General features: G+C 35.1%; 1 protein-coding gene across 1 annotated transcript in view; it reads right to left on the bottom strand.

Annotated features, from left to right (window-relative positions):
- Window positions 1–84: 84 nt before the first annotated feature.
- LOC110449213 overlaps window positions 85–25,795 on the bottom strand; it is a 171,091-nt gene continuing 145,380 nt past the window's right edge. Inside the window, exons 17-37 of the mRNA XM_021495917.1 lie at window positions 25,567–25,739; window positions 24,314–25,070; window positions 21,511–21,651; window positions 18,548–19,046; window positions 14,884–14,996; window positions 14,385–14,534; window positions 13,563–13,669; window positions 12,521–12,702; window positions 12,003–12,098; window positions 11,592–11,730; window positions 11,180–11,304; window positions 10,410–10,573; window positions 9,472–9,627; window positions 8,702–8,804; window positions 7,679–7,878; window positions 7,113–7,241; window positions 6,691–6,921; window positions 6,112–6,258; window positions 5,383–5,622; window positions 4,538–4,670; window positions 85–4,039 (exon numbers count right to left, since the gene is read on the bottom strand). Of these exons, the coding sequence (XP_021351592.1) occupies window positions 3,909–4,039; window positions 4,538–4,670; window positions 5,383–5,622; window positions 6,112–6,258; window positions 6,691–6,921; window positions 7,113–7,241; window positions 7,679–7,878; window positions 8,702–8,804; window positions 9,472–9,627; window positions 10,410–10,573; window positions 11,180–11,304; window positions 11,592–11,730; window positions 12,003–12,098; window positions 12,521–12,702; window positions 13,563–13,669; window positions 14,385–14,534; window positions 14,884–14,996; window positions 18,548–19,046; window positions 21,511–21,651; window positions 24,314–25,070; window positions 25,567–25,739 (4,116 nt within the window). The 3' untranslated portion in view covers window positions 85–3,908. The remainder of the gene's footprint in view (window positions 4,040–4,537; window positions 4,671–5,382; window positions 5,623–6,111; window positions 6,259–6,690; window positions 6,922–7,112; window positions 7,242–7,678; window positions 7,879–8,701; window positions 8,805–9,471; window positions 9,628–10,409; window positions 10,574–11,179; window positions 11,305–11,591; window positions 11,731–12,002; window positions 12,099–12,520; window positions 12,703–13,562; window positions 13,670–14,384; window positions 14,535–14,883; window positions 14,997–18,547; window positions 19,047–21,510; window positions 21,652–24,313; window positions 25,071–25,566; window positions 25,740–25,795) is intronic.

Genomic DNA, 25,795 nt, shown 5'->3' with positions numbered 1-25,795 from the left:
AATTATCTGTAAATATATTATTGAATGTAAATAAATAAATAAAAGGTAAAATTATACTATCATATATAATTTTCAAATCACAGGACTTACATATTGTACATGTATATATATCAGGTCAACAATGATTTTCGTCTGTAAGAAAATACAATTAATTGGGATTTCTAGGTAGACCGGGATATTTTTATTAACAAAAACAACAAATAAATCAACACACCATCATTATTGGTTCATTAAATATACTTGGGGTTATAACAAAAAATATGGATCTATATATATATATTGTACATTGTATGTATGAAAAACAAATTATATTATGGTGTAAAAAATCTGTTCATCACATCATAAAATTTATTTAACATATATCTAGAAAAGTATATCATTAAGGAATTAATCCTGAACAACAATTTCCACAGCTGAACCGATAACTAGTCAAATACATGTATTTATTTAACAACATGTATTTTCAAACATAAATTTCTCATAAGTATGCAGTAATGCAGATCATTTGGTTAAAGAAATTCAGAATGAAAAATGGAATATATATTTTTTCTCTTGAGAAGTGATAGAGGGACACACAAACAACTCTAGCAAGATGAGAAGGGGTAGAGGGACACTCAAACAACTCTAGTAAGGTGAGAAGGGGTAGAGGGACACACAAACAACTCTAGCAAGGTGAGAAGGGGTAGAGGGACACACAAACAACTCTAGCAAGGTGAGAAGGGGTAGAGGGACACACAAACAACTCTAGTAAGATGAAAAGGGGTAGAGGGACACACAAACAACTCTAGTAAGATGAGAAGGGGTAGAGGGACACACAAACAACTCTAGTAAGATGAAAAGGGGTAGAGGGACACACAAACAACTCTAGTAAGATGAGAAGAGGTAGAGGGACACACAAACAACTCTAGCAAGATGAGAAGGGGTAGAGTGACACACAAACAACTCTAGCAAGATGAGAAGGGGAAGAGGGACACACAAACAACTCTAGCAAGATGAGAATGGGTAGAGGGACACACAAACAACTCTAGTAAGATGAAAAGGGGTAGAGGGACACACAAACAACTCTAGTAAGGTGAGAAGGGGTAGAGGGACACACAAACAACTCTAGCAAGATGAGAAGGGGGAGAGGGACACACAAACAACTCTAGTAAGATGAGAAGAGGTAGAGGGACACACAAACACCTCTAGCAAGATGAGAAGGGGTAGAGGGACACACAGACAACTCTAGTAAGATGAGAAGGGGTAGAGGGACACACAAACAAATCTAGTAAGATGAGAAGGGGTAGAGGGACACACACACAACTCTAGTAAGATGAGAAGGGGTAGAGGGACACACAAACAACTCTAGTAAGATGAGAAGGGGTAGAGGGACACACACACAACTCTAGTAAGATGAGAAGGGGTAGAGGGATACACAAACAACTCTAGCAAGATGAGAAGGGGTAGAGGGACACACATTTAGACAAAATATAAAATTCATCAGGCCTCAATTCTGAAAGCACTATAATTAGGATTTAAATTTGAGACTAGCTATAGTCCTATACCAATATTCCATATATCTTTAGCATGAAACAGAGCAATTAAATTCACTTTCAAAGAACAAAACAAATATTAATATTTCAAGAACGTATTGCTTACTTTAATCTTATGACAAACATAGAATCAAATAAAATGTAGTGTTAATTTATATATTAAAACATTCTATTACTGACTTAATTGTTTAAAGCAAGACTTTTGTTCAATATACTTGGTACATTTAATAACATTAATGTTAACACTGAACTATCCTGCGAGTAAAAAGTTCAGAATATTTTGACTTTTTGTAATATATCATTCTTTCTGCCATTTTTAGAAATTATAATAATGATATCAGGAACATTTAAGAATCCTTCACTTAAGTCAAATAAAAACTATTTTCTTGGATAAAACATGTATATCACAGCACGCTGTGTCTTGCGTTAAGCCCTGGGACTTGTACCAAAAAGTGGTGATGTCATTAATATGGATGAATTTGATGCACAAGAAGTGATGACATCATTAGGGTGTATACACATTAAAGTTAGTGCATCATTCAATAGCTGTCTAAGACAGTTTGCTTTAGTTTCTTCGTTAATTGGATTCTTTGTTTTGTATATACATTATTCTAAATTTTAATCTGATGCTGTGATTTTGTTTGAGCTGTATAAATGAGTGTGCATGTTTCGTACATTTGTATCAAGTGGCATTGCGATAGCCTTTGGTATTATATAATACCAAATATGGTATTCCATGGTAATGTGTGGTATCATATATGGTACTGAATAGTTTTATGTGGTCCCATATATTGCATTTTTTGGTAATAGGTGATACCACATATGGTATTAAGTGGTACTATATATGGGGCATTTGTATGGTAGGTATTATAACTGGTGCGTTGTTCCATAATATACAAACAGCTATCCTCCGACATCTAAAATATGATGTAACAGTGTATCAAAATGTTTACTAAATATTTTGCTGGAAACCATCACAAAGTTCAAGTCTGCATTATCTCCCTTGTATACCACATTGCCAACCATTCCGTCGATACAAATTGGATTCTGAATAGTTATCTGTTTTACAATTTTTCCAGGTACATTTTGTAGTTGCATGAAGAATTATAGATGGCGTAAAATTATCTACTAAAAATCTAGACAATAAAAATGACAAAAAATGTAAATGTACTTATTTTAGTCCACTCAGATTTGGAACATTTTCAAATTAACACAGATCAGCACATTGATGTATTCATGCATTCACAATATATATTCAATAGAAAATAGTACGCAGAAACAGCAAATAGTGCAGTTATAATTTAGCACAATATTTTAAGCCATCATAACTAAAATAAGATTACTGCTAAAATATGTACAGTATTCTTGTCAATTCAATACAGCTGGTGTCCAATACTGAACTTCTACAAAAGTTATAGAGTTATAAATTCAACAGTGTGACATTTTAGTTCTTTAATGAGAAGTTGTTTCTATACAATGATAATATAATGATGAGGAGGAATACCCTTACAGTTTACAGGCTAAAACAAGGCTTCTATCACTTGTCTTGTTACAGGAGATGACCATGTGTGTGGTTTTCCGGGCATTCATCGTGGCCTTCTATCAAGAATATGAATTGTTTGATAAAATATACACCAAATTGTATCATTCTCACACAATGAATTTTTATTTTAAATAAAACTGCAATGAACAATTTCAAAAACTCCAAAGCATCATGGAAAACTGTCTTCCAGAATAAAAACAAAACAGAGTGACTTTGATATAAGATTGGTTGCAGATATCTCAAGCTAACAGAATCACTCACCGTAAGGCTATACATATGAATCATTTAACTAACATTAAAATGGAAATGGTAAATCTTGGACTGAGTCACCATCATGGCATGATGTTCATCCCAAACACCACAAGATGACAACAAAAGGAAGAGTTATAAAATGGAGCAAATTTTAGGAAGACAGATGAGTTTTCAGAATTGTCCATTAATGTTCTTCATTGTGTAGAAGGAGATAAAATCCTAGTGAAAAGATTCTCAGAACATTTGAAAGGATCCTGATAAAAGGATGTAATTCTTTTTTACAAAATATGGTGCCACCTTCATGCATGTTGTAATATTTAAACTCATTTTTTTGGAGGAGCAAATCAATACAGAAACAACATCTCTAGGAGGCTCTCACATAAGCCTTTCTAAAAAGTTGGTCTGGGTCCATTTAATGAGCTATGACCCCAGCACGTTAAATAAAATGTATCCAGGTCACATTCTTGTCTTTAATCAGACTTGATAACACCTGTTACACAATTTTAAACCTCCGTCTCATTGTTCAGCCTCACTATGGCATTATAGTGAACTATGTCACATTCAGATTGTAGAAAATGTTATCATCTTGAAGATTTGGATGAGAATTTGGCTGAAAACTTCTTGAGCTTGGATGTTGTTTTTGGTGTAGCCTGCTGAGCTAGGTGAACCTGACTAAGGTCTGGAAAGATTGACGATCCTCCGCTGGAAGAACCTGAAAATGTGAATGAGACAACATGAGGAACTCCAAAAGTGCAAGGAAGACAACATGAAAATCTGAAAGTGAAAGGAATACAGCATAAAGAGCTTGAAAGTACAAGGCATTATACAAGAAGAATTTGATCATTCCTTTACTTTAAAGTGGCATATTTAAGGGTTCCTCCTTTAGCTGGTATACAGTAACCCATCATATAACATAATGCCCCTTGTTTGATTTTCCACCTCACATATCCCCAACATATTTCAAGATCCCTTTTTCTTAAGAATTCCTTTGTACTTTTTCTCAATTTCTTGCCAAACCCCTTTATAATGTCAAAACCTCTCTGAACATACAAGGTTTTAATGTATTTAACTTTAGTTTTTATAACTTGTATCCTGTAAACTGCTTTGGATGGTCTCATCAAAGTTTAAATATCTGTACAATTACATGTGAGGCTAAGGCAGACAACTGTACTCCCTATATATAAAGTAGTAATTAGCTTATAGTTTGTACCTGAAGTGGCAGAACAGAAGAGGTCCTTCTCTGGTGGAACAGAAGATGACTTCGACAGACGTTTTGTACTCTTCTGTTTAGAGATATTTCCTTTTTCTGACTTGAGTTTTGCTGACTTGCCTTTCTTCTTATCCTGCAGGTTAAAGAAGTTAACTATTTTTAAAAATGTTTCATTTTTTTGAATTCCAATTTTGCAGTCAGATTGCTTGAAATTTAAAAAAAATGAACAAAACATTAACAGTTTGTGTAACCTCTGTATGAATTGGGGTTTACCTATAAAAAGAATTTATTAAAATGTAGTTTTGATGTTAAAAAGATTTTTATCACATATTTTCATATTTTTTCGGGTACAAAATTTTAAACATTTGTACATATATTTTGTTAACCATTTAACCAAGTTGTATTTTTTTTATCAAAAACTTTGAGTGCTCATTCATTGTTCTAGTTTAAGGAAGGGAAGAAGTCCTTATCTAGGAAAATATGCTTAAAAAGTAAAAATTGCTTAATTGGGTTGATAAAAGCAACATAAAATATGCTTAATTATTAACTATTATTATTTTTTCATATTATTCCTGACAAGCGATTGGCTAGAAGTGCATCATGTGTCCACCGCTAAAATCAAATATTGACTTGGAGCGCATTAATTTTGTAAAAGGGCTGGGTGTTTCTAAAAATAGCATTAATTATGACGTGTCTCCAAACAAACGCACCGTTCCGCTTCCGTAGCTTTTTGTTGTGTAATTTTTTCAGATTGTTTACATTATTGTTTTTTAAAAATAATAAAACAATTGTAATCTTTAACTTTTTCAAAAAATGAAAACAAATTTACAGAATGAAATTTGTACCTGATTTTCACTGGATTCATATTCTGCCTGGTCCATGATTACAAATTTTCCATTAGTGATCCATTCTGATTGGGCATGATAAACATTTTCATCTGGGGCGAGAATTCGGCGCTCCAAATGTTCCCCACTGTGGCGCCGTGTGTGGACCCCGAGTGACTCAGTACCAGTCATCTCCAGTTCCTCAACCAGAAGCAGTTTACGCAGATTGTCGGTGTCAGTTCGATGTGCCTTCATCATGGCCTAGTATTGGTGGATACAATGCAAGATTTGTCAGGGGAGACAATTCAGCATATATTGTGATCAAGGTAGAAAATTCAGGAATACATGAAATGAAATATTTTGTTGTTTAAATATATCAGAGTTGACAAATCAGGATGCTCATTTCCCAAAAAAATGACACTTAATTCCATCAAGATCAAAAGAGTGTGTTAAAACACTGTGTCTGGACTGATTTAGCATCACTGATTTTCACCAGTTTTATTCTGTGTAGTCCATGAGGATGTACAAAGTTATGATGTCTGCATGCATTTTGGCCTTTTTTCATATTAATCAATTTTTGATATTGTAATTAGCTCATTCACCCCCGAAATTTCATAATGAACTATTCCAGTCTGAGATTTGGAAGAGTTCAAATGTGTCTTCATTCAGAGGTGAATGAGTTAAGCCACCTCATAGTCCAGCTTTTTGCTGATAACGAAGGTGACTGGATTATTACTTGTATAAAATCACCTGTGTGACGATGTCCTGGGCGGAGCTTGAAGTGGGAGCTTTGAAGATGGTATAGGGCTGGTCTGGTGCCACATTGTAAACACACACAAGGAACACCTGTTCAACACTGTCCCAGTCCGCAGTGTCTGCAGACTCCTCAACCTTTCGCTGCAAATGACCAACATCGACATTTCATTAATTGTTTTGTCATGCAGTAAATCAGTTAAACTTCATGAATGATGGATAATATCTCAACAACCAATCAATGTAAATAGACAAGAGGCATATTGGGCCTGTAGAACACATCTGGTCACAAACGTAGCATAAATAAGAATTTAAACAGTTTTCTTGCTTGTAAGAGTACTTCAGTATGCCAGATATCAGAAACAAAATTTTGATTGCTCTTCATGTCATTTACTTCAGGCCAAATTAAAATTTATAATTCTGTTTGTCTGTTGGTTCATAAAGATCAGTCTAAAAAATAAGTGTGATACCAGTTAAGATTGACAGATGACAAGTGTTTTGCAGCAAGATGAGCTTAAAGTAGTTGACAACCAAAAGAGAATTGAAAACAATACATATTTGCAGTAAGACACATACTCTGTGTTCTATAGATAACATGGTAGTCATCCATGCACGACTGCTTGGGTCATCACTGAGCTTACGGAGCAGGAATTTGCCGGCGCCCTTCCATTGGTTCTGGGCTATGAGGACTTTCTCCATCATGTCCAGTATCCTCTGTGACATGGAGCGTTCCCAGCCACTCTGTACCTCTTCCACCAGAACATAGTCTGTTACCTTCTCCTCTGCACGGCCAGCCTTCATCAGTGCCTGTAAGACAAAAGATCCCAAACGTGTACATTTTCAATCATATTCATGATAGATCTTAAGAATTTTTACTTCAGTATTCAAGTCCATAAGTTGTAATTTAGCTTTAATGATCGGCGATTTCTAACTACTATTTTTTCATTTAAGAGGTCTAATTGTTAACTGTATGTTTAAGACCAAGTTGTCTCCCCTACCTGAGCTATCGTATCATAGACTGTTGTGTCCTGAGTGACCTTAAGTATGACATATTTGTCAGGAGCGTTGACTCCAAATACACTGATGAAGAACATTCGCCGCTTCACTCTTGCTCCTGTGGGACTCAGCTGAAATCAGAACATATATACAAATCATAAACTCTCAAGTCAGAACATATATATACAAATCATAAACTCTCAAATCAGAAGATACGTAAGGTAAACTTGAGTGTGTTAACAGATCATTGTTAAAAATTACCATGGCAGTTATTTTGGTATAAAATGTCTTAAAAATCACTAATCACATTTTGTAACTTGTCATATCCTTTTATTCAAATATAACAATATCCTCAGACAGATGACTTGGTAGCCTGACATTTCATTACACCCCCTCCTCCCTAATGTATATTAGCGAAGCCAAAGGCTATGATTAAGTTCCTTGGGTCCCACAATTATAATTACAGAGACCATTTAAGACATATGCTGGCATATTTTGAATCCAATATAAACAAAAATCATAACATTTTAATTTACATTGTATTTCTGCAGTTCTTTATACAACTTACTTCTTTCGCATCCTTGTCATTTATGTCCTTGTTTTTGGCGAACACAAGGCGACGTTTGGCCGAGGCACTGTCGTGACAGCCGTTGATATCATGGGTAGAGCAGGTTAAGAGTGACTCTTCCTCGTGTTTAGAGTTTATAAACACTGTGGCTAGCTCTAATGGCTGATTGGTTGGACTCCGCAGACGAACATGGCGGTATCCTTAATACAAAGATTTCACAATTACCACACTTGTACTTGATCAAAAATCAAGTTTTATTACCATTTAACCTTATTGACACAATGACAAAATCCATTTTTAATAGCATATCTTTCTATGATCAATCAATGGTGTTTTTCTTAGAAAACACATGATTTGTAAAGGCAATGCACTAACAATGCCTTAGATAAGTAATTCGTATCTGTTCCGAGTTATTAGTGTATACATTTTTGCCAGGAAAAGTAGCTCCATAGATGTAAGGGAGAACAAACCAGTTATAGATGATAATAAGTTGTTTATATGTGGACTTACATTAGGCTCAAAATAATATGAATAGAAGATTGCTAAACTTAGACCAAGACATTTCTCTCGGAATTCATGGTTCTTTCAAAACGTTTTGGGCATATCTATATCGCAGAGATGGTATTATATTTAATAGGAAACCATTCAAGATATTATTTATTACAGTTGTGTAACCATGTTTTTTTTTAATAATAATTAAAATGCATGCCAAAGCTACCATAATGAAATCAAATCAACTGCCAGCCAACAATCTCATAACAATCAAAACAGAAACTTATGTCTCTTATATATAGAGTCAAATTTTGACCAATTACATGTACCAACTTAATTTCACTGTTGACCAGCATGCATGTTCCCCTTTTCTTTTCCTTTTCTTTTTCTTTTCTGTGGAATCAGTCATATTCATTTAATATGTATAATTTCTAAATATATTCTTGTAAAAAATATGACAACTTATTTTCTGAAAGAGTTTAAAGTATTTCCTGCACCACATGTGATGCCGATTCTGACTGCGTTAAGTACCTGCACGAAGGCACTTGAGTGGAATAATGCGTTGGGAGACCATATGGCTTGTGTTAGCATCCACAACAACAAATCTTAAAAAGGCAAGGTCTGCAAACATCACCTGGACAACAAAAACAGAAAAAAAATATAGAAGAAGAAGGTCAAAAAGTGTCCTAAAATTGCCAAATTTGACTGGAATTTTATTGACTCCAACTAGAAATACTTCTATTTCGTATTTATAAATCGCATTGGGACATTACATTCAAATACTTTGAAGATCCTGACTTTATTTTATTTTATTTTTGTTCTCTGCTAACATGTATTTTAAAGGTGTGGTATTTTATTCAGTTCTGGAAAAAAATTCTATCAGGAGCTAAATGTTTTAACCCTGTACAGGCGTCCTTTTACATATACATGTACAGTGTATGTAGGATAGGAGGCTGCATAAAGTGTTTTTAAGAAGATATAATTAACTTCAGAAAAGTCTTCTTGCAGTTTTTTAATTGTTGTAAGTTTGATTTTTAAAATTAATTTATGTTGCCTCTATTTTGAAATTCCAATCTAGTTATTTTAAAACAACTTGTATTCCCCCAGATTTTCAATGTATTTTACAATATGCTAAACATGAATCATAAACGCATTGCATCCTGAAAAGAAAAGAAAAAACCCCAGGTATAAACTGTACTTTTTTGATCATCTATATATTACCTGTTCTTCAAGAATATAAAAAATTGTAATTTAAAAGATTTATTTTTGAATGCTAAAAAGAACCATGAATTAGTACTTACGTGAAATGTGAAGTAGTCGTTCCAGATGGGGTTGAGTGCATTGCGTGGTACGACCTTTGTTTTGTGTTTGGCAGAGTCGACAGGGATGCCGAGAAGTTCCACCTCTATGTAGGTACTGGCCGTGTGATTGTTACTCACATATTGGCCGGATATCACCTGCAGACAAGAAGAATATAGTATGTTATGTCACTTACATTAAGGCTAAATGCTATATTTTCATATATGTCTCCTTCCCAAGAAGTTCCCTAATTGATGACATATTTAAAAGGTATAGAATGAGACATAATGTGATGTATCTCTGGTCATTTTGAGTTAATAGATAATACATAATTGTTTTTAGAAATTATCTAATTGTTATCAGTAAAATAAGTGGAAAATTCATGACTACCTTTTTTAAATGAATAATATATTTAAAACTAGCATTTGTTAATATAACCAAGGGGGAAAACGCTATAAGTCAATCTGTCATAATCTTCTAAAGGTAATCGTAATTGCAACATAGATCACCTAATTTGGCCTGTTCGTTTATGAGGAACAACCGGTTCGTCCGTTTTTAAATGTAAGATTTTCAGGTATAAATCCTGACGGACCTGCAAATAACTATGCAGGCCTTGCAAAGGTTTGTCATTAGGCTCGCCTAAAAGCAGCATCAGATTACTAGATCAGACCTTATTAACAGTATTTTATAAACAAACAACTTTGGTCCAACCTGTTCAACTATTTGAATCGTACGTGATAAACGAAAATGGCCAATGTCTTTTTAAGAGCATTATAGAAGCTGCAGATCAATCTTCACAGTATAATTATATGTATCATTATAAAATTACATCTTACCAAATGAAGTGTGTTACAGTAAAGATTATCATAATAGATAATTATTAGTAAAGATAAATATATGAGATTTTGCTGAAATCCTCCTATATACATAGTGGTCTTACGTGGATGGTAAGAACTGTAGCGTGGAGACCATCAAAAGTCTTGTCCCATGGGTTGAAATGGTTGTACATCATGTGACTTTTATCCCACATAGTGGCTGGCTTCAGGACATAGCCACTCTGTCCATTCTGCTCGAACATGGCCGTATTCAGAATCATTGCTGTGTCTGAAAAGTATAGACAATATAGTACTAAATGTTATGCATCATATAAGTTTGCAGAAAGAAGCAATTCAGGAGTTTAGAAAAATGTCCTCCACAGAAATGAAAACATCCCACTTATACAAATGTTTTTCTTTTATCTTCTTTTTCTCAGGTTCTTTTCAACATATACCAATAATTGTAATAACAATTGGACATATTTTGCCAATTGTCCCCAGAGCGTTTTTTCAGCAAGTCAGGCAGAAGACCAATTTTATATTTATATAAACTTGCAGCATCTCAAGAGGAACTCATACAAAATGTTGCAGTTAAGAGTATATGAGATCAGCCCTTAACAACGAGTAAACAAAGAGAAATAACTCTCTTTATATGGGGCACTCTAGACCCAATATCAATATGAAACACTCTGCTATCCCATTAGGGACAAGTTCAGGCCCTCTCCAGGTCTCTTGTAACATTTTATTGTATAACATCTTATATAAATCGACTGATAGAGAACAAGCCATATCCTCACCCCCACACCAATACATGTATTAATATTCTTTTTAGTGATTCATGAAATAAAACTATTCAAATAATTTGATGACTACATATGTATGTGGAAGTACCTACCCTCTGTCTGATAGTTAAGGGCAACCATCTGTATTCCGAAGGCCCAGAAGATGACAGGATTGAAATTGGACGAATCAATCCTCATCCCAGCAGGGTAGGTACGCATCAGCTGTTTTTCTGTATGAGTAGCTTTTGTTAAAGAAAAGCAACCGTATTCAGTAAAACCTTACCGAAGATACTTAATGTAAACTTCATGTATTCTCATACTGACATTCCATTCTAACGGATTCAACTTGCTACTGGTAATGCAGTGATAATAAAAAATTATTGTGAAAAATTCGAAATTTTGCATGGAAATTTTAGATTGATTGATTTTTCTGTAAAATATGAAGATAATTTCTACACATATTCTACAGCTGGGTAGCATAATAGGTTTCATACATCATAACAAGTGTTTTCAAAGAAAGGATATTTGATGACCCCGATGGGGTTGCGTCGACAGTGTTGTTTAGCCTTGCTCTCGTTTAAGGAGGACACCAGATAACATGGAGGGGTGCTATCAGGACGACGCTGACGGGAATAACCGGAAAACATGTTCATATCGGTTTTATCTGGAAAATAAACACACAACTTGACACATGTGCTACTTAAGAAGAATATTATTACTGTTAGATTAATGTTCCTTCATAATGGGTTGAACTTTCGTTTTATTAATATTTGACAAAAATATATATAGGTATAATAAATAAACAGAAATCTCAGACTTAAACTTATCTGAGAGGATTATTCCTTTTCACTTGTGAGAGTTTTCTGGATATTTTTGTTAATAATTTTCTTCTTTTGTATATTGATTATTTGATGATAATTTCTCAAAATTCTCTACCTGAAGTGAGAGGTGGTGTTCCTGGATTACTCCCTAAAAGGACTTTCTTTCCAGCTGGTTTCCTCCTCATAGAGGTGTTTGGACTGACAGTTAAACCTTCAAAAGAAAACACAAGAATAATGTGCCAATCCATGGAAATCAGGAATCATCATAAAGTCTACCCTTTAAACAAACATTACAGAATTACCCAGGTGTGCAACCTAAGCTGAATCAGTGATGAGTTATATCCCTCTTTATTTATTTCACCAGAATGACCTCGGAAAATATCAAAAAGGTGAAAAATATTTCTTTGGAAGTGTATTCAATACAATGACAGCCTTCCTCGTTACGTTTGATCCTTTAATCCTATCACCCCTAGGTAACTTTAGTAGACTCTACCACACATTGATCTGGATGAGTCCATTATGGTCTACAGTGGTGAAAGGGTTAACGATCAAATTCGCTCAATACCTTATAGCTTCAGGTGATCATTGTACTTGTAGAAAATTTATAACAAGAGCAGAATTACATGTACATACCCCTGAATTTGATGGCTTGGAGATATATAACAAGATCAGATAACTCTTTGGCAATCTGGCTCGCCTTCTTCTGTTTGGTTTTTGGGGGCGTCTTCATTTCTTGGATATCATCCTCAAATTGCCAGTCAAGGTCAGGATGACTTTTTGGACGTGACTTCTCCCCAAATGATCCAGAAGATGGTCTAACAGAAAAGATTGTCCAAAACTGTATTTTTATTTCTTTGGTATTAGTTTATACAAGTTAATGTACTTTTGACTAATGTCAAGATTACCATATTGAAAATAATTATTACAACAAGCTGAACTTAAATCAATGCCCCCTAAATGTTAATTGTCTAAATAAAATTGAGGATTGTTAATGTTTTTGTTGTCAAGCTAATAATAACTTACAAAATAAAACCTGCTTTAGCTCAAACCTGCTCAGACAAAAGTTTGCGATATCTTGAATGTTGAAGGTCAAGATATTGATGATATTACATTGCTGACTGCTATTCAAATCAAAACCTTGAACTGCAAAAAAGTTTTGTAAAATGTCACAGGTCATGCACTTATCTCAAGATCAGTGTATATAGCTCTTAGGTAAACCAAGAATTCCACAGAAGTGGGTGTATTGCCTGCTTCAGCTATTGGCCATATGTTGATTTTCAGATTTGCTTGAAAACCAACTTGAACCAATAAATTAATATTATTGGCTTGTGTAGATCAAAGTATCATGAAAGTCACAATTTTCCTTCAAGAGTTATCACTTAGAAACAATGTGACTTTTCACAAAATCCAAGATTACCAAACTTATGGCATGGAAACCATCTTTGTGGTTGTTCATGCTGACACAAGATCAATCCCTATACATGCTTCGCAGGTGACACAATGATAGTCCTGTCCACAGTGGCAGAGGGTGGTCAACAAACAATGCCTTTTCTTGACCATGCAGACATGGGGACAGTACAATATAGTTTTTAAAGGAATAACACTGGAATAAAGATATTTGGCAATGGATGGGCATACTTTTTTTGTCATTATCAGAGAATTGGTCTACCTTGACTGGTAGTCCAGGAAGGAATCTGTTCTTGCTCGTGAAGAACCAGAGTTACGCCCCTTGTCGTCCTGCTCTCCTGTCTGACTGTCTTGGCTATCGACAGATGTCCTTAACTCCTTCACTGTAAAACAGCAATTGTAATTTTTCGATTAGTTGTCCATTTCAGGAATATAAATTATGACAAGGAGACATAACTATAGATGCATGATTTATCAATGTTAACAAATGAAAATTCAAACATTTTTATGTGTCAGTAAGATGTTCATTCAACAATAATTGTTTACTAATTTGGATGTTGTAGCACTTTTACATTTCCCAACACAAACATGTATACCTAAACAATGGGCCTGTGTCACTGTAAAACCTACTTCAATAGGTTTGTTCCAGGAACAAAAATACAGATAGAAAATACCTTTCTTTATTGATGTCCCATATCTGAAACTGTCATGGCAAAATTATGAAGCACTTTATATATTGACTGATAAATCAAGAGTCAAGTTTTTCATCTTTAATCACTTACCATCACCTATCTCATCCTCATCTTCATCATCGTCGTCATCATCATCAAAGTCATTGATGGAAATGGACGTGCTCTCTGTTGATACCATACTGTTCGTTCTGGGACAGGAGGGTACCTGTTGACATGACAACCAGTGACAACATAATTAAAATCATTTCCATGGTAACCACTCTAACTAGCAATTCATGATTGCTAATGAGGGCAAAACAATATTTGTTTGAATAACTGAAAATGAAGGAATGAAACAGATTTGTTGCGATACACGAATTTTGTTTTGTAAATGTATTATATATAAATTCAAATGATACCTTTCTAAGAGTGTAGCTTTCTTGGTAACGGATCTTCTTGTACTTTACGAGAATTTTGAATTTGAGCTGGCATGGTGATGGTAGCTGAGGATCTTCACAAAAGTCAGACTCAAACAAAAATGTTGTGACAAGCTTTTCTCCAAACACACTCTGTTAGAAATAAGACAAAGACTCTGAATAATCTTAAGCATTGTTTACTTTTTATGCATACAATTTTTGATCAGGTACAACTCTTAAATAAAAAAAAATAAAGCACATCCTCAAAATTGCAAAAATATACTGGAATCGTAGTTTTTGTTTATTTCCTTTCAAACCAAAACAATCAACATTTTTTTAATAATTTATTTTACAAATGAATGTTATGTGGTTATGAAACATGAATGTCTATTTTCTAGACTGTAAAGCTGACCACTGTCAATTACATAGGTAAAGTAACAAGGTTTTACCTGGTAGAATGCAATAATATACCCTTACACAATTTAGTTTATCGAGGTCTCACCTGGAAAATCAGAGCCATCTTCTGCTGCTGAATGATGGAACAATGGTTTTCTATGGACATGATCACTGGGTAGGGGGACATCACAAAGGCACTCTTGTTGATGGCCTCCACCACCGCCTGTCAGCAAATCAGGATTACAATGAGCATATCTATTTGAATCAACATCACCAAAACTAGCATCTTAATCAATACGGTTAGGATTATAAAGATTATAATTAACAGCATGTAAAGACAATCATGGTTGAAATAAATTTGTTTTTAATTATCGCAACAGCTTCCTTGAAATCATTTTGGAGTGAAAACAGACTTTACCATCATCAAAAGGGGACTCAATCATTCATATTAGATATGACTGTCTTATTTTTTTTTTTATTAAAGGCAGAGACTACATGATTTTTATGCCGTAAAATCAAGTTGGATAATCACAGGATGTCTTGATAAATGTTAGGTGTTGATAAACACAGGTTTCACTATAGACATAAAAACCATGGGACCAAATGTGCCACATAAACACAAATAATTACACTACGATCCACTTACTGCTTTGCCAGTTTGCAAGAAAATGTTACGCCGTAATTTAACCAAGTTATTCAAATAACCGAAAACATTATGTTTGGCTGCCATATTGTTAATTAGTGTTGATCATAATATCTACTATATGTATGTCTTAACCGACAATTTACTAATTAGTAGACAGTGCCTGTTAAAAGTTGGGCAATCCTCACCTTAAAAGGTATTTTGGTAGTGAGGGTGTGGCCATGGTATATGATTGGCATACCATCGTCTCCGTCCCAACAGTCTAACTCGACACAACGACAGCCCATCAACAACACCTGGAAACAAAACAACAAATGTATAATTTGATTTGTTTGTGTTTTACGTCCTATTAACAGCTATGGTAATATATTTGGTGTTGGAGGAAAGACAGAGTTCCCGGAGAAAAACCACCAAAATGCAGGCAGTACCTGGCGACTGCCCCACGTAGGCCTCGACCCTCCGACCCAGTGGTGGAAGGCTACTGGTAGCAGAATATCAGATGCTTTAACCACTTGGCCACAGTGGCCCCACACATTTATTAACAACAAACAATATGTGTAAACAATACTGTATAATAAACACTAGTAAACAACCTTATACAGGTTTTTGGAAAGATGTTATATTTGCGAATCATACTTTTGTTTTACTTTGTTTTTACAAACAGTACTTAACTGATAGTATATAATGCATAACAATGATGTTGTTCAAAGCAAAACAAAACTCTCAAACAACACAATGTCTTTCTATTTTCATTCGGTTTCAATTCATTTGATAATAAAATAACATTCACACCTTTATTGTGACTGTCAACTGTCGACTGAGGACTCCCCTGTCAGCTGGTGGCCTGTGAGGTAAGAGTTGTGGGAGGACACTATATATATATAGTGATGAGATATTGAGGTATACATACCTGGCTGTAGAGGTCGACTGAAGACTCCCCTGTCAGCTGATGGCCTGTGAGGTAAGTGTTGTGGGAGGACACTATATATAGTGATGAGATATTGAGGTATACATACCTGGCTGTAGAGATCGACTGAGGACCCCCCTGTCAGCTGGTGGCCTGTGAGGTAAGAGTTGTGGGAGGACACTATATATATATAGTGATGAGATATTGAGGTATACATCCCTGGCTGTAGAGGCCGACTGAGGACTCCCCTGTCAGCTGGTGGCCTGTGGGGTAAGTGTTGTGGGAGGATGCTATATAGTAATGAGATATTGAGGTATAAATACCTGGCTGTAGAGACCGACTGAGGACTCCCCTGTCAGCTGGTGGCCTGTGAGGTAAGTGTTGTGGGAGGATGCTATATAGTAATGGGACAGAGGGTGATCCATATCCTGTACAACAGATACACAAGTCAAATGCAGTAATGGGGATTTATTTTTTCATTTTTTTGATTATATTAAGAAAATTAATAATCCTTTAGTTCTATAGAAGTTAATTCAGTTATTTATTACAGTTTATTTTTTACAATTAAGATCCACAACACTGCAACTGGAAAACAATTAAAACCCATTCCTGACATTATAGCTGGTTCTGTACATTTGTAGTTGGGATGGACATGGGAGGTTCAACATTATTTTCATATAAGTAAGAAGGGAAGGGCAAATACTTATTGGAGGACTGGTGGTGTTTATCAGGGTATTTAAATAAGGTACAAAAAAATAATGGAAAATGGCTATAATTGGCAGTAGAGAAAATTTCAGCACTGTATACAATATATAGATTAATGATTCGGGTCATTGGGGGAAAAGACCATGGGTCATAATTGATAATAAAAAAATTGAAGAATTATTTAAAAAATTGTCTGATCTAACTCAAATATAATAATAAAAATTAAAAGAAATAATATCAAAACAATTCTTAAAAAAGAAGCAAATGGTTTATCTTGACAAATCAGGGAAAACTGGGCCACTTTTCAAATGTATATGGGTTTGTTTCACAGACATCACAATCATAAATGATGAATCCCCGATAGATAAACATTGTACATGATAAAGCTCTACCTCATCATTGTGCTTGGTTTTTTCGTGTAGGTAAGCGTAGTTGTCCTTATCCATCAGGTATCGAGCAAATCCTTCGAAAGACAGACAACATGTTTCTCGTAGAAATCTATCTGGTTCATGGCGCTGGAAAAATAACAAAACAATGATTCAAACAATATTGCAAGTTATAATTGACTTAATCTGTCAGAGTTGTCTCCCATGATTATTACAAAAGGCTTACATAAATTGATTAATCAATCAATACCTGTATGAGATCAATGATTTCCTCGTCATCCAGGTATTCCTCCTGGTGATCACCAAGGAATTCTCGGAACTCCTTCAAACCGATACATCTGTTCTGTGACGTGTCTACTCCGGCACAATTTGCCACAATACTTGCAACAGCAATGGCGTCACAGATCTTCCGTCGCTGTTGACTATCCTTTGTCAGATCTAAGGCGTTGTTCCTGGTTATTATGCCTGAAATGTTTAACACATTGTTCAAGCTGGCCTGAATCTGTCTGTAACCATACTGGTCAAACCCACCAAAGGTTAGGATTAAACAAACATTCCTGCTAAAATTATGTTATAGCAGCATTGTTGCACTGAGGCAAAAGAGGTGCAAAACAAGACTTTGGTTTTCTAGATAATTCCATCTCCTCTTTTATAAATGAATTGCTTCCCTGGTAATCTTGAACTATATAAAAGATTGGCTCAGAGATCATTCATACCATAGTCAAAATTATTTGGATATTTAATTATTTTTAAAGATATATTTTAAAAGAAAAAGTGGATGCTGCACCATGGAATAATTTTGTAAGTTATCAAGCTCAATATGTATTTCAGCCTAGGTAAGCCAAATTAAGCCAGTAGAGAGCTGCATGACAATCTATAGGAATTAAACAACACCCTGAAATTTGGATCCACAAATGTGAAACAGAAATAAGTTTGTGGTATTATGTGTATACTGAATAAACTTTCATCCAAAACTGTATATCTTCATGCAGTAACAGCAACTTTGACCATACATTAAGGAGGCATTATAAATATATTTCACAACATTCGACAAAATTATGAACTCAATGTCTATACGAAGCTAAAATAACCAGAAATGATAATACAAAACAAAACTAGTAACACTTACATGTGTCCGTACTGGCTGAATTACAATGTGTCCTGAGAGCTGTTGGAATGTCTTTTCCCGGCGTTGGTTTCATCGTCAGCGCCAATTGTTCATACAGGTCCTTCAGGTCTCGCCTACATCGCAGACTAAAGGACTTAAACAAGTCTACAAAGTCCAGGAATGTAAGTTGGGAGGAGTCAGTAATTGGAGTCATTTTATTGTCCGTGGAACGCATACCCAGCGACATACGACGACGCTTTGACCGATAACGGTTAGTAAAACTGAATGTCATGCTTCTAGGTCGGAAACCAAGCCTTGGACTTCCGTTTGGTTTTTGAGTTGTCTGATTCTGATGTAAGTTAGGGTCACTTGAACATGGCACAGAAGATTTGCTGAGATCAGATAGCTTGTTCTTACGAAGTGGACTCGGTGTCCTGTGTCCTTTTTGCGATGACATCTTCTGTAAGTCTGAAGAAGACATATTGGGCACTATAGATCCTGATCCGCGAGGACTTGACTCCTGTAGTTAAACAATTTTAAAATCCTTAGAAAATATATTGAACTTAGAATTGTTCTGTAAAGGTAATTTTTTAACAATGTTTAAACAGAAACACAAATTACAATAAATCATAACACCATAATTTGTGACATATGATAAACTTACATTTCTGTAGAAGGTAACTCCCACAGTGTGTCTGATTAAAAGAGAACAATTTTAAAAGAGAACGTTTTTTTCAATCTCCCTAATGCCATGAACTGGATTCTCTCTCACACCTGTGTGACGCAGCCTCACTTGCAATTGATTACTGTATGATGTTGTTTGTCTGCTGTGTAAAGCCTTACAATGTCACTGTACTGGTAACTAATCACCTGATTCTAGGGTTAGGACAGATTTCAACACTTCTTGTGCTTCAGTACCAAATATGTATCCTTTTGATACATATATGGACAAAGTAACAGGAAATGTGCAAAAGACATACGAAAATATCATAGTTTTGGATTTTGCTGTCATTTTCATCTTTTACAATAAACATGTTACTGAAATAACAAAGATTTATTTGCATATAATATGTATGGAAAGTCTGTGGTATGCAGTAAAGCATATCAGCATTTATCTCATGTTTGGTTCTGTGTTTTCATATTTCCTTAGCAACCACCTAGTTACATGTATTGACTCAGGTGATTAACATCTCCATTGACAAAAACATAACAAGTGGCCCAATGGACCTGCATCGTTCACCTGATTTTAATCTCACACTTTTAACCTTAAGAGTGGACTAGAATAAAGCTACAGGCAAAATATTAGTATCTGACTGACTCAAAGTCATTCAAAAAGAATGTATTAAAAGATTTAAACACGTTTGACCCCTGTGACCTTGAAAGCTTTAAAGTCAAGCAAGACGATTAAGTTGAACATTCTTTATAGCCCTAATTCATCTAAGAATTCAAATTGCAAAATACCACCACCCTATAAGATCATTTGTTTATTGAGAAGACGGCTTTTAAAGGTTCATACACGATTGACCAGATGTGACTTTGAAAATTTGTCAATTGATAATAATATGTTTACATATCTATGTCTACATCTGAGTACGCTACCATTCACATATCACCACCCGTTACATTTTGGTTATTCAGGAGAACTTGGTTAAAAGTCATTTAAGGCAATTGACCCATGTGACTTTGAATATGGGCACAGGTAATTCATTTGCACAAACAAAAATTGGTAGCCATCCACTCCAGCATGCTGCTGGCCAAATATTGCCACCCTGGATGTTTTGGTTATGCAGAAGAAGTTGTTCAAAGATTTCAATATATTTGACCTCTGTGACCTTGAATATTGGCGAAGATCCTTCATTCCAGCATGTTGCTGGCCAAATATCATCACCCTTAAGCCTCTTGGTTTTTCAGAAGTTGTTTAAAGTAAAACGTCGACAACAAATGGACAGATGTATTATGCTGAAATAACTGTTTCATTTCAGAAATAGTTTCCATATATTCACCATGAGTAGATTTTTATACTAGAGGTAATAATTTTATTCCAATATAAAATATTTCAATCCGCAATCTTTTCCTTGACAGAACTCATCTTGTGCTTATCTCCTAACCGCTTTTATAATATTCTTTTATCTACTCTTTAGCAATAACCAAACAATGGTTAGTCTTCATGTGTGTAAGTAAGGTGTTGTGGTCTGACTACCTTTGTTCTTGATAAAGTTTTTTCAGTCTCTATAGCAGCACATTTTTTTTTATTGCTATACCATTCAGGTTTTTGTGGTTACAGGCTTGCTTGTTGAGGTTTAGTATGTCCTTCCCGCGGAAACCAGGCCTATAGCTTCCAAGCCTACCTGTCCACCAGTTGAGCCTATGGGAAATTCCCTAAATGGCACACATTTACTATACAATGGTCTGATGTTTAACTCATTCAACCCTGAAAACACTTTTGAACTCTTCCAATTTAAAGGATGGACTACTTCATCATGAAACTTCAGGGGTGAAGGAGTTAACTACATGTATCCCCTTAGTTTGTTGTACATATATCTTTAAGTAAAATAAGTTTGTCACATTACTTTTCAATGGAAATTTCTTTATAATGAAAATATTAAGTAAACAATATTTTCAATAAAAAGTTAGTTGCAAAGATTTTTTTTTTTTTTTATTTCTTGACAATATATGCAGACAAATCTTTGGTTCGATATAATGTTATAAGTCGAACTAAGAAAAAAGTTCAAGCAATAAAAACTGTTTCAATGACAGAGGAATAGCCCCAGAGAAAAATAGTTTCTCAGAAGAATAGCCCAAGAGAAAAATAGCTTCTCAAAAGAATAGCCCCAAAGAAAAATAGTTTCTCAAAAGAATAGCCCCAATCGAGTTTCCCAGAAGAATAGCCTCAGAAAAAAATATACTGATATTATGAAAGTGTCAGTGGGATTTTTTGCAGCATTTAATACTGTTTCTTTGAAAAATATTCTCAATGAAAATACCTTGGAATTTGAAAATCCTGTGGAAGACTTCTTGTTAAAGATCTTTGAGGTGACGAAGCTGCCAGTACGCTTAAACGAGGTAGGAACATCTTGTGTGCCCATCAGCTGTCGTTCCACATGCCATCGACGTCCTCCAAACACCTGCAAAAGTTTTGTTTTTTTCAATTAATAAAGAAAAAAGACTCCATTTATTAAATCATACTTTTTATACGCCCGTCGAAGACGGGGACGTATTATGTTATCACGTGAGTGGGCGGGCGGTCGGGCTGGCGGGTGGGCATGCGAACGATGTCCGCTCGATATCTCGAGTAATTATTAAAGGATTAACTTCAAACTTCACAACAAGGTTAATTACTATGAAAGCTTAAACAAGTTCGATAACCGCCATTATCCGACCATAATTTGTGGAGTTATGCCCCTTTATGGACTTGCCGAAACAGTGTCCGCTCGATATCTCGAGTAATTATTAACGGATTAACTTCAAACTTCACAACAAGGTTAATTACCATGAAACCTCGGACAAGTTCGATAACCGCCATTATCCGACCGTAGTTATTGGAGTTATTCCCCTTGGTTTCATTAATGCGATGCATGCGTTCCATGATGTTGTATTGCACTCATTGATCTACCAGTTATGTTGAATGATTTCTCTTTTAATATCAATTACTCACAAATACTTCATATATTTCAATTATACAAACAACTGCTCATTCAATGTGTGATGGGCGTATTATATACCGCTCGCGGTAACCTTGTTAAATAATACAATGATTCATTTTGTCAAAACTAAATCCTTACAATTTTATTTTTCAATCAAAGTTTTCTTGCATCTTCATCCAGATTTCAGAACACAGCGTTTTACTTGTTCGACTTTCAGACCATTTTTTGTTCTACTTCCAGATTAATATGTGATAAAACCAAGAATTGTCTATTTCTATGGCATCATTTGTCCCATAAAACGCAACACAACACTTCATTAGGTCATGTAGGGCATCTCTGCCTGGTCTTCTACTAAAAATTCATTGGCTTGTTAGTCTCAAGTTCCAGAACAAATTGGAATTTGGTTGCTTGAGGCTTTAATTTGTTAACTTTTCTTACAATGTAATTTCAAAATTGTTTTTCAACATACACTATACAAATCCATCCAATTATAGCTAAATAATTAAAAATATTTGAAAAATGAGAAAATTTAGATTAAATATTGGCATTATTTTACAGATAAGCTAACCAGACCTGAAGTACATGTAGCTATAGTGTCTGATCACGAGGTACAAACATGACAACATCAGCAGAACCTGGAAGGGTGATATGATGCAGCTTTACAAGGTTCTGAGCAGGAACCATTGATAACTGGAATTTAGTCCTCAAGTATAAATGGTGAAGGCCCCAATAACCAGAATCTTTGAAATCATGGTAGAGGCCCCAACAACTAAAACTTTGAATTCAAGGTAGAGGCAACAACAACCAGAACTTTGAATTCACGGTAGAGGCAACAACAACTAGAACCTTGAATTTATGGTAAAGGCACCAACAACCGGGAACTTTGAATTCATGGTATAGGCACCAACAACTAGAACCTTGAATTCATGGTAGAGGCACCAACAACCAGAACTTTGAATTCAAGGTAGAGGCAACAACAACTAGAACTTTGAATTCATGGTAGAGGCATCAACAACCAGACCTTTGAATTCAATGTAGATCAGGCACAAAAAAACAGGAACTTTGAGTTCAAATTGAAAAAAAACATTGGAAAAAACAATAGAAAAAATGTTTTTTAATACACTGTAAAATTTTGATTTAATGTACAATGGTGTTCAATGAGATGACTGTCATTAGGTTGAGCACTCTTAGTAGTCAGAAAAAAACAATCCGTTATATATACATGTATATGTCCATTATGATGTTAATAATCCTTCTGTTAAATAAAATTCCTGATGTTTTTTTTTATAAAAAGTCATACGAGTTCACCAGATTTTTAAAATAAAGCCATAAATATTTCATTTTACCTATTTTCCACAAAACAAATATCCCATTTTAGTCTCTTAACAAATTACTCTGATTCAGTTAACTAACAAATCAGCTGTTCATATTATAATGTTTTAGCAAAACTTTCTCAAAATGTCGGAACAGTTTTTGTATTATAATATTTTTTATACATTATTCAGTTGAACACAACATTTTACCATTTGACATTTTATTTAAAATTTTAGAATAAATTTTATTTGAATTAAAATAAAAAAGAGTCCCATGGACCTCAACAGTCACCTGACTAAAGAACAATTTGAACAAACTTGAGGAACTGACCAGAATGACATTCAAAGTTTTGAAAAACAATCTTGCGCCCTCTAAAGAGAATATGTATCATCACCATAGGATTTCTCAAACTATTGCTGTTTAGTTTTTGAGCCCCATTCTTGATCCAAATTTTTTACAATCACACTTCCTGTCTATTCATGCAATCTCACATCACATTTCAATGGAATTGATTCACTTTTTTATATCTTATTTAGAAGAAGTTGTCTGATGTGAACTGATTTGAATCCTCTGACATTGAAAGTGGGTCATGTTTATTCCTTTAAAAAATGCCAGCCATAAGCTAAACGATGAATATTGTAACTCTAGTTCTTCAGAAGAAGTTGCTTTAACATTTCCACACAGTTTACTCATGTAACCTTGCATTGATAGATAGTATAGTTATTTCTTTAAACAAATTTACAGTCCATTCAGGCAGGTGAGCTACAAAAAGGGTGAAGATTAAAAGGGATGATTAGAGACAATAATTCCAGTTGTTATATATATCTACCTTGATAGCTTCAGCAGGACTAGGGCCCACACACTTCTCATTGTCGTAATACAGTTGTAGATATTGGTTCTTCAGAAGTTGTATCCTTTTGTCCGTTTGACGTCGCAGCTTGTGAGCCGCCTTAATAAGTCTCTGCAACCCTAGCAACCAGATCTTACACACGTTTTTCGGCGCAACAAACCATAATCGCTTGTTTTCTAAATGTCCCGAACCATACAGAATACAGATACTATTCACTTTTGCTTCTAAGTCATCCATACTGTGACGTTTTCCAACTAGATTCAAATCTAGGGATTCCTCGTTTCCATGGGAGATTTCTTTAACCAGTTTGAGATCTACAAAACCTTCCTCCAGCGTGTCATAAACATCTTCCCCACCAGTATAGCGAATACTTAATGCTTGAGTGGAGCTGGAATCTGATTCCCCCTTCAGCATGTAATCTGGGTAGGATGTATTTCCTGGCATAAGTGAGCTCCAGGATGGTTTTCGCCACGTTAGTGTCGTGTTGTCCAGTTCAAGTTTGAGGTAACACACGTATGTTCGACAACTGTCGTCTTCAATGTGAATAACAGTGCTGCCGTGGTGCATACATTGTAACCAGTGGTGACTAAGGCCAGCCAATTTGGATGTTATGACAACAACTTCATGATCATTCATGATTGGCTGAACTGGCTGGTAGGAATCAAGGTCAAGGTCATAATCACTCTCGCAGTCATTTTCCTCGTTCTCAACTTCTTCAACAACAAACTCTTCCTTGCTGTAATAGATAAAAAAAATACATAAAAGACAATGTGACAGAAAATGTGATGTTGGTTACATTTAACTACAAATATTACTAATAGTTTTAGTAAATATATTTATTGTTTCTTGACTGTGCTTCAACGTTTGGTTTGGTTTGTTTGTGTTAGGTCTTATTAACAGCTATATATATATATGGTCATTTAAGGACGTGCCAGGTTTTGGTGGTGGAGGAAAGCCAGAGTTCCAGGAGAAAAAACACTGATCTGTGGCCAGTACCTGGGGACTGTCTCACATAGGCCTTGCACCTGCAATCCAGTGGGGGAGAGCTAGTGGTAGCAGAATGTCACACGCCTTACACACTTGGCCACCACATACAGCCAAAGAGCATTTGAACTCATCAAATGTGTCATAGTAATAAGTACAAAAATGAAAATTGCTCACTGCCAGTTTAAGCGATGAAAACACAGTTACCTTATATTGACAGAACTTTTAATAAGAGTAAGTGCCCTGACCTTTTGACCTCCTCCTCCTCTCTCTGGGCGGTTTCCTGTCCCTTGCCGTGGTGGTGGAAGAGACTAATGTCGTTGAGGATCGTATGTGTCTGTTGTAGCTTGTCCATGTTGATAAGACCACCAACACCAATCCTCGTCATGAAACGATCTTCTCCATTAAAATCCGAAATAAACTGAAATATTCAAAATAAATATGTTAGTTCTTCTAACTTCAATTCTCATCTTTTCA

The sequence above is a fragment of the Mizuhopecten yessoensis genome, unplaced genomic scaffold (assembly GCF_002113885.1).
Source record: "Mizuhopecten yessoensis strain PY_sf001 unplaced genomic scaffold, ASM211388v2 scaffold4535, whole genome shotgun sequence".
Classification (NCBI taxonomy): Eukaryota; Metazoa; Mollusca; class Bivalvia; order Pectinida; family Pectinidae; genus Mizuhopecten; species Mizuhopecten yessoensis.
This window is presented reverse-complemented; position numbering and strand designations above follow the sequence as displayed.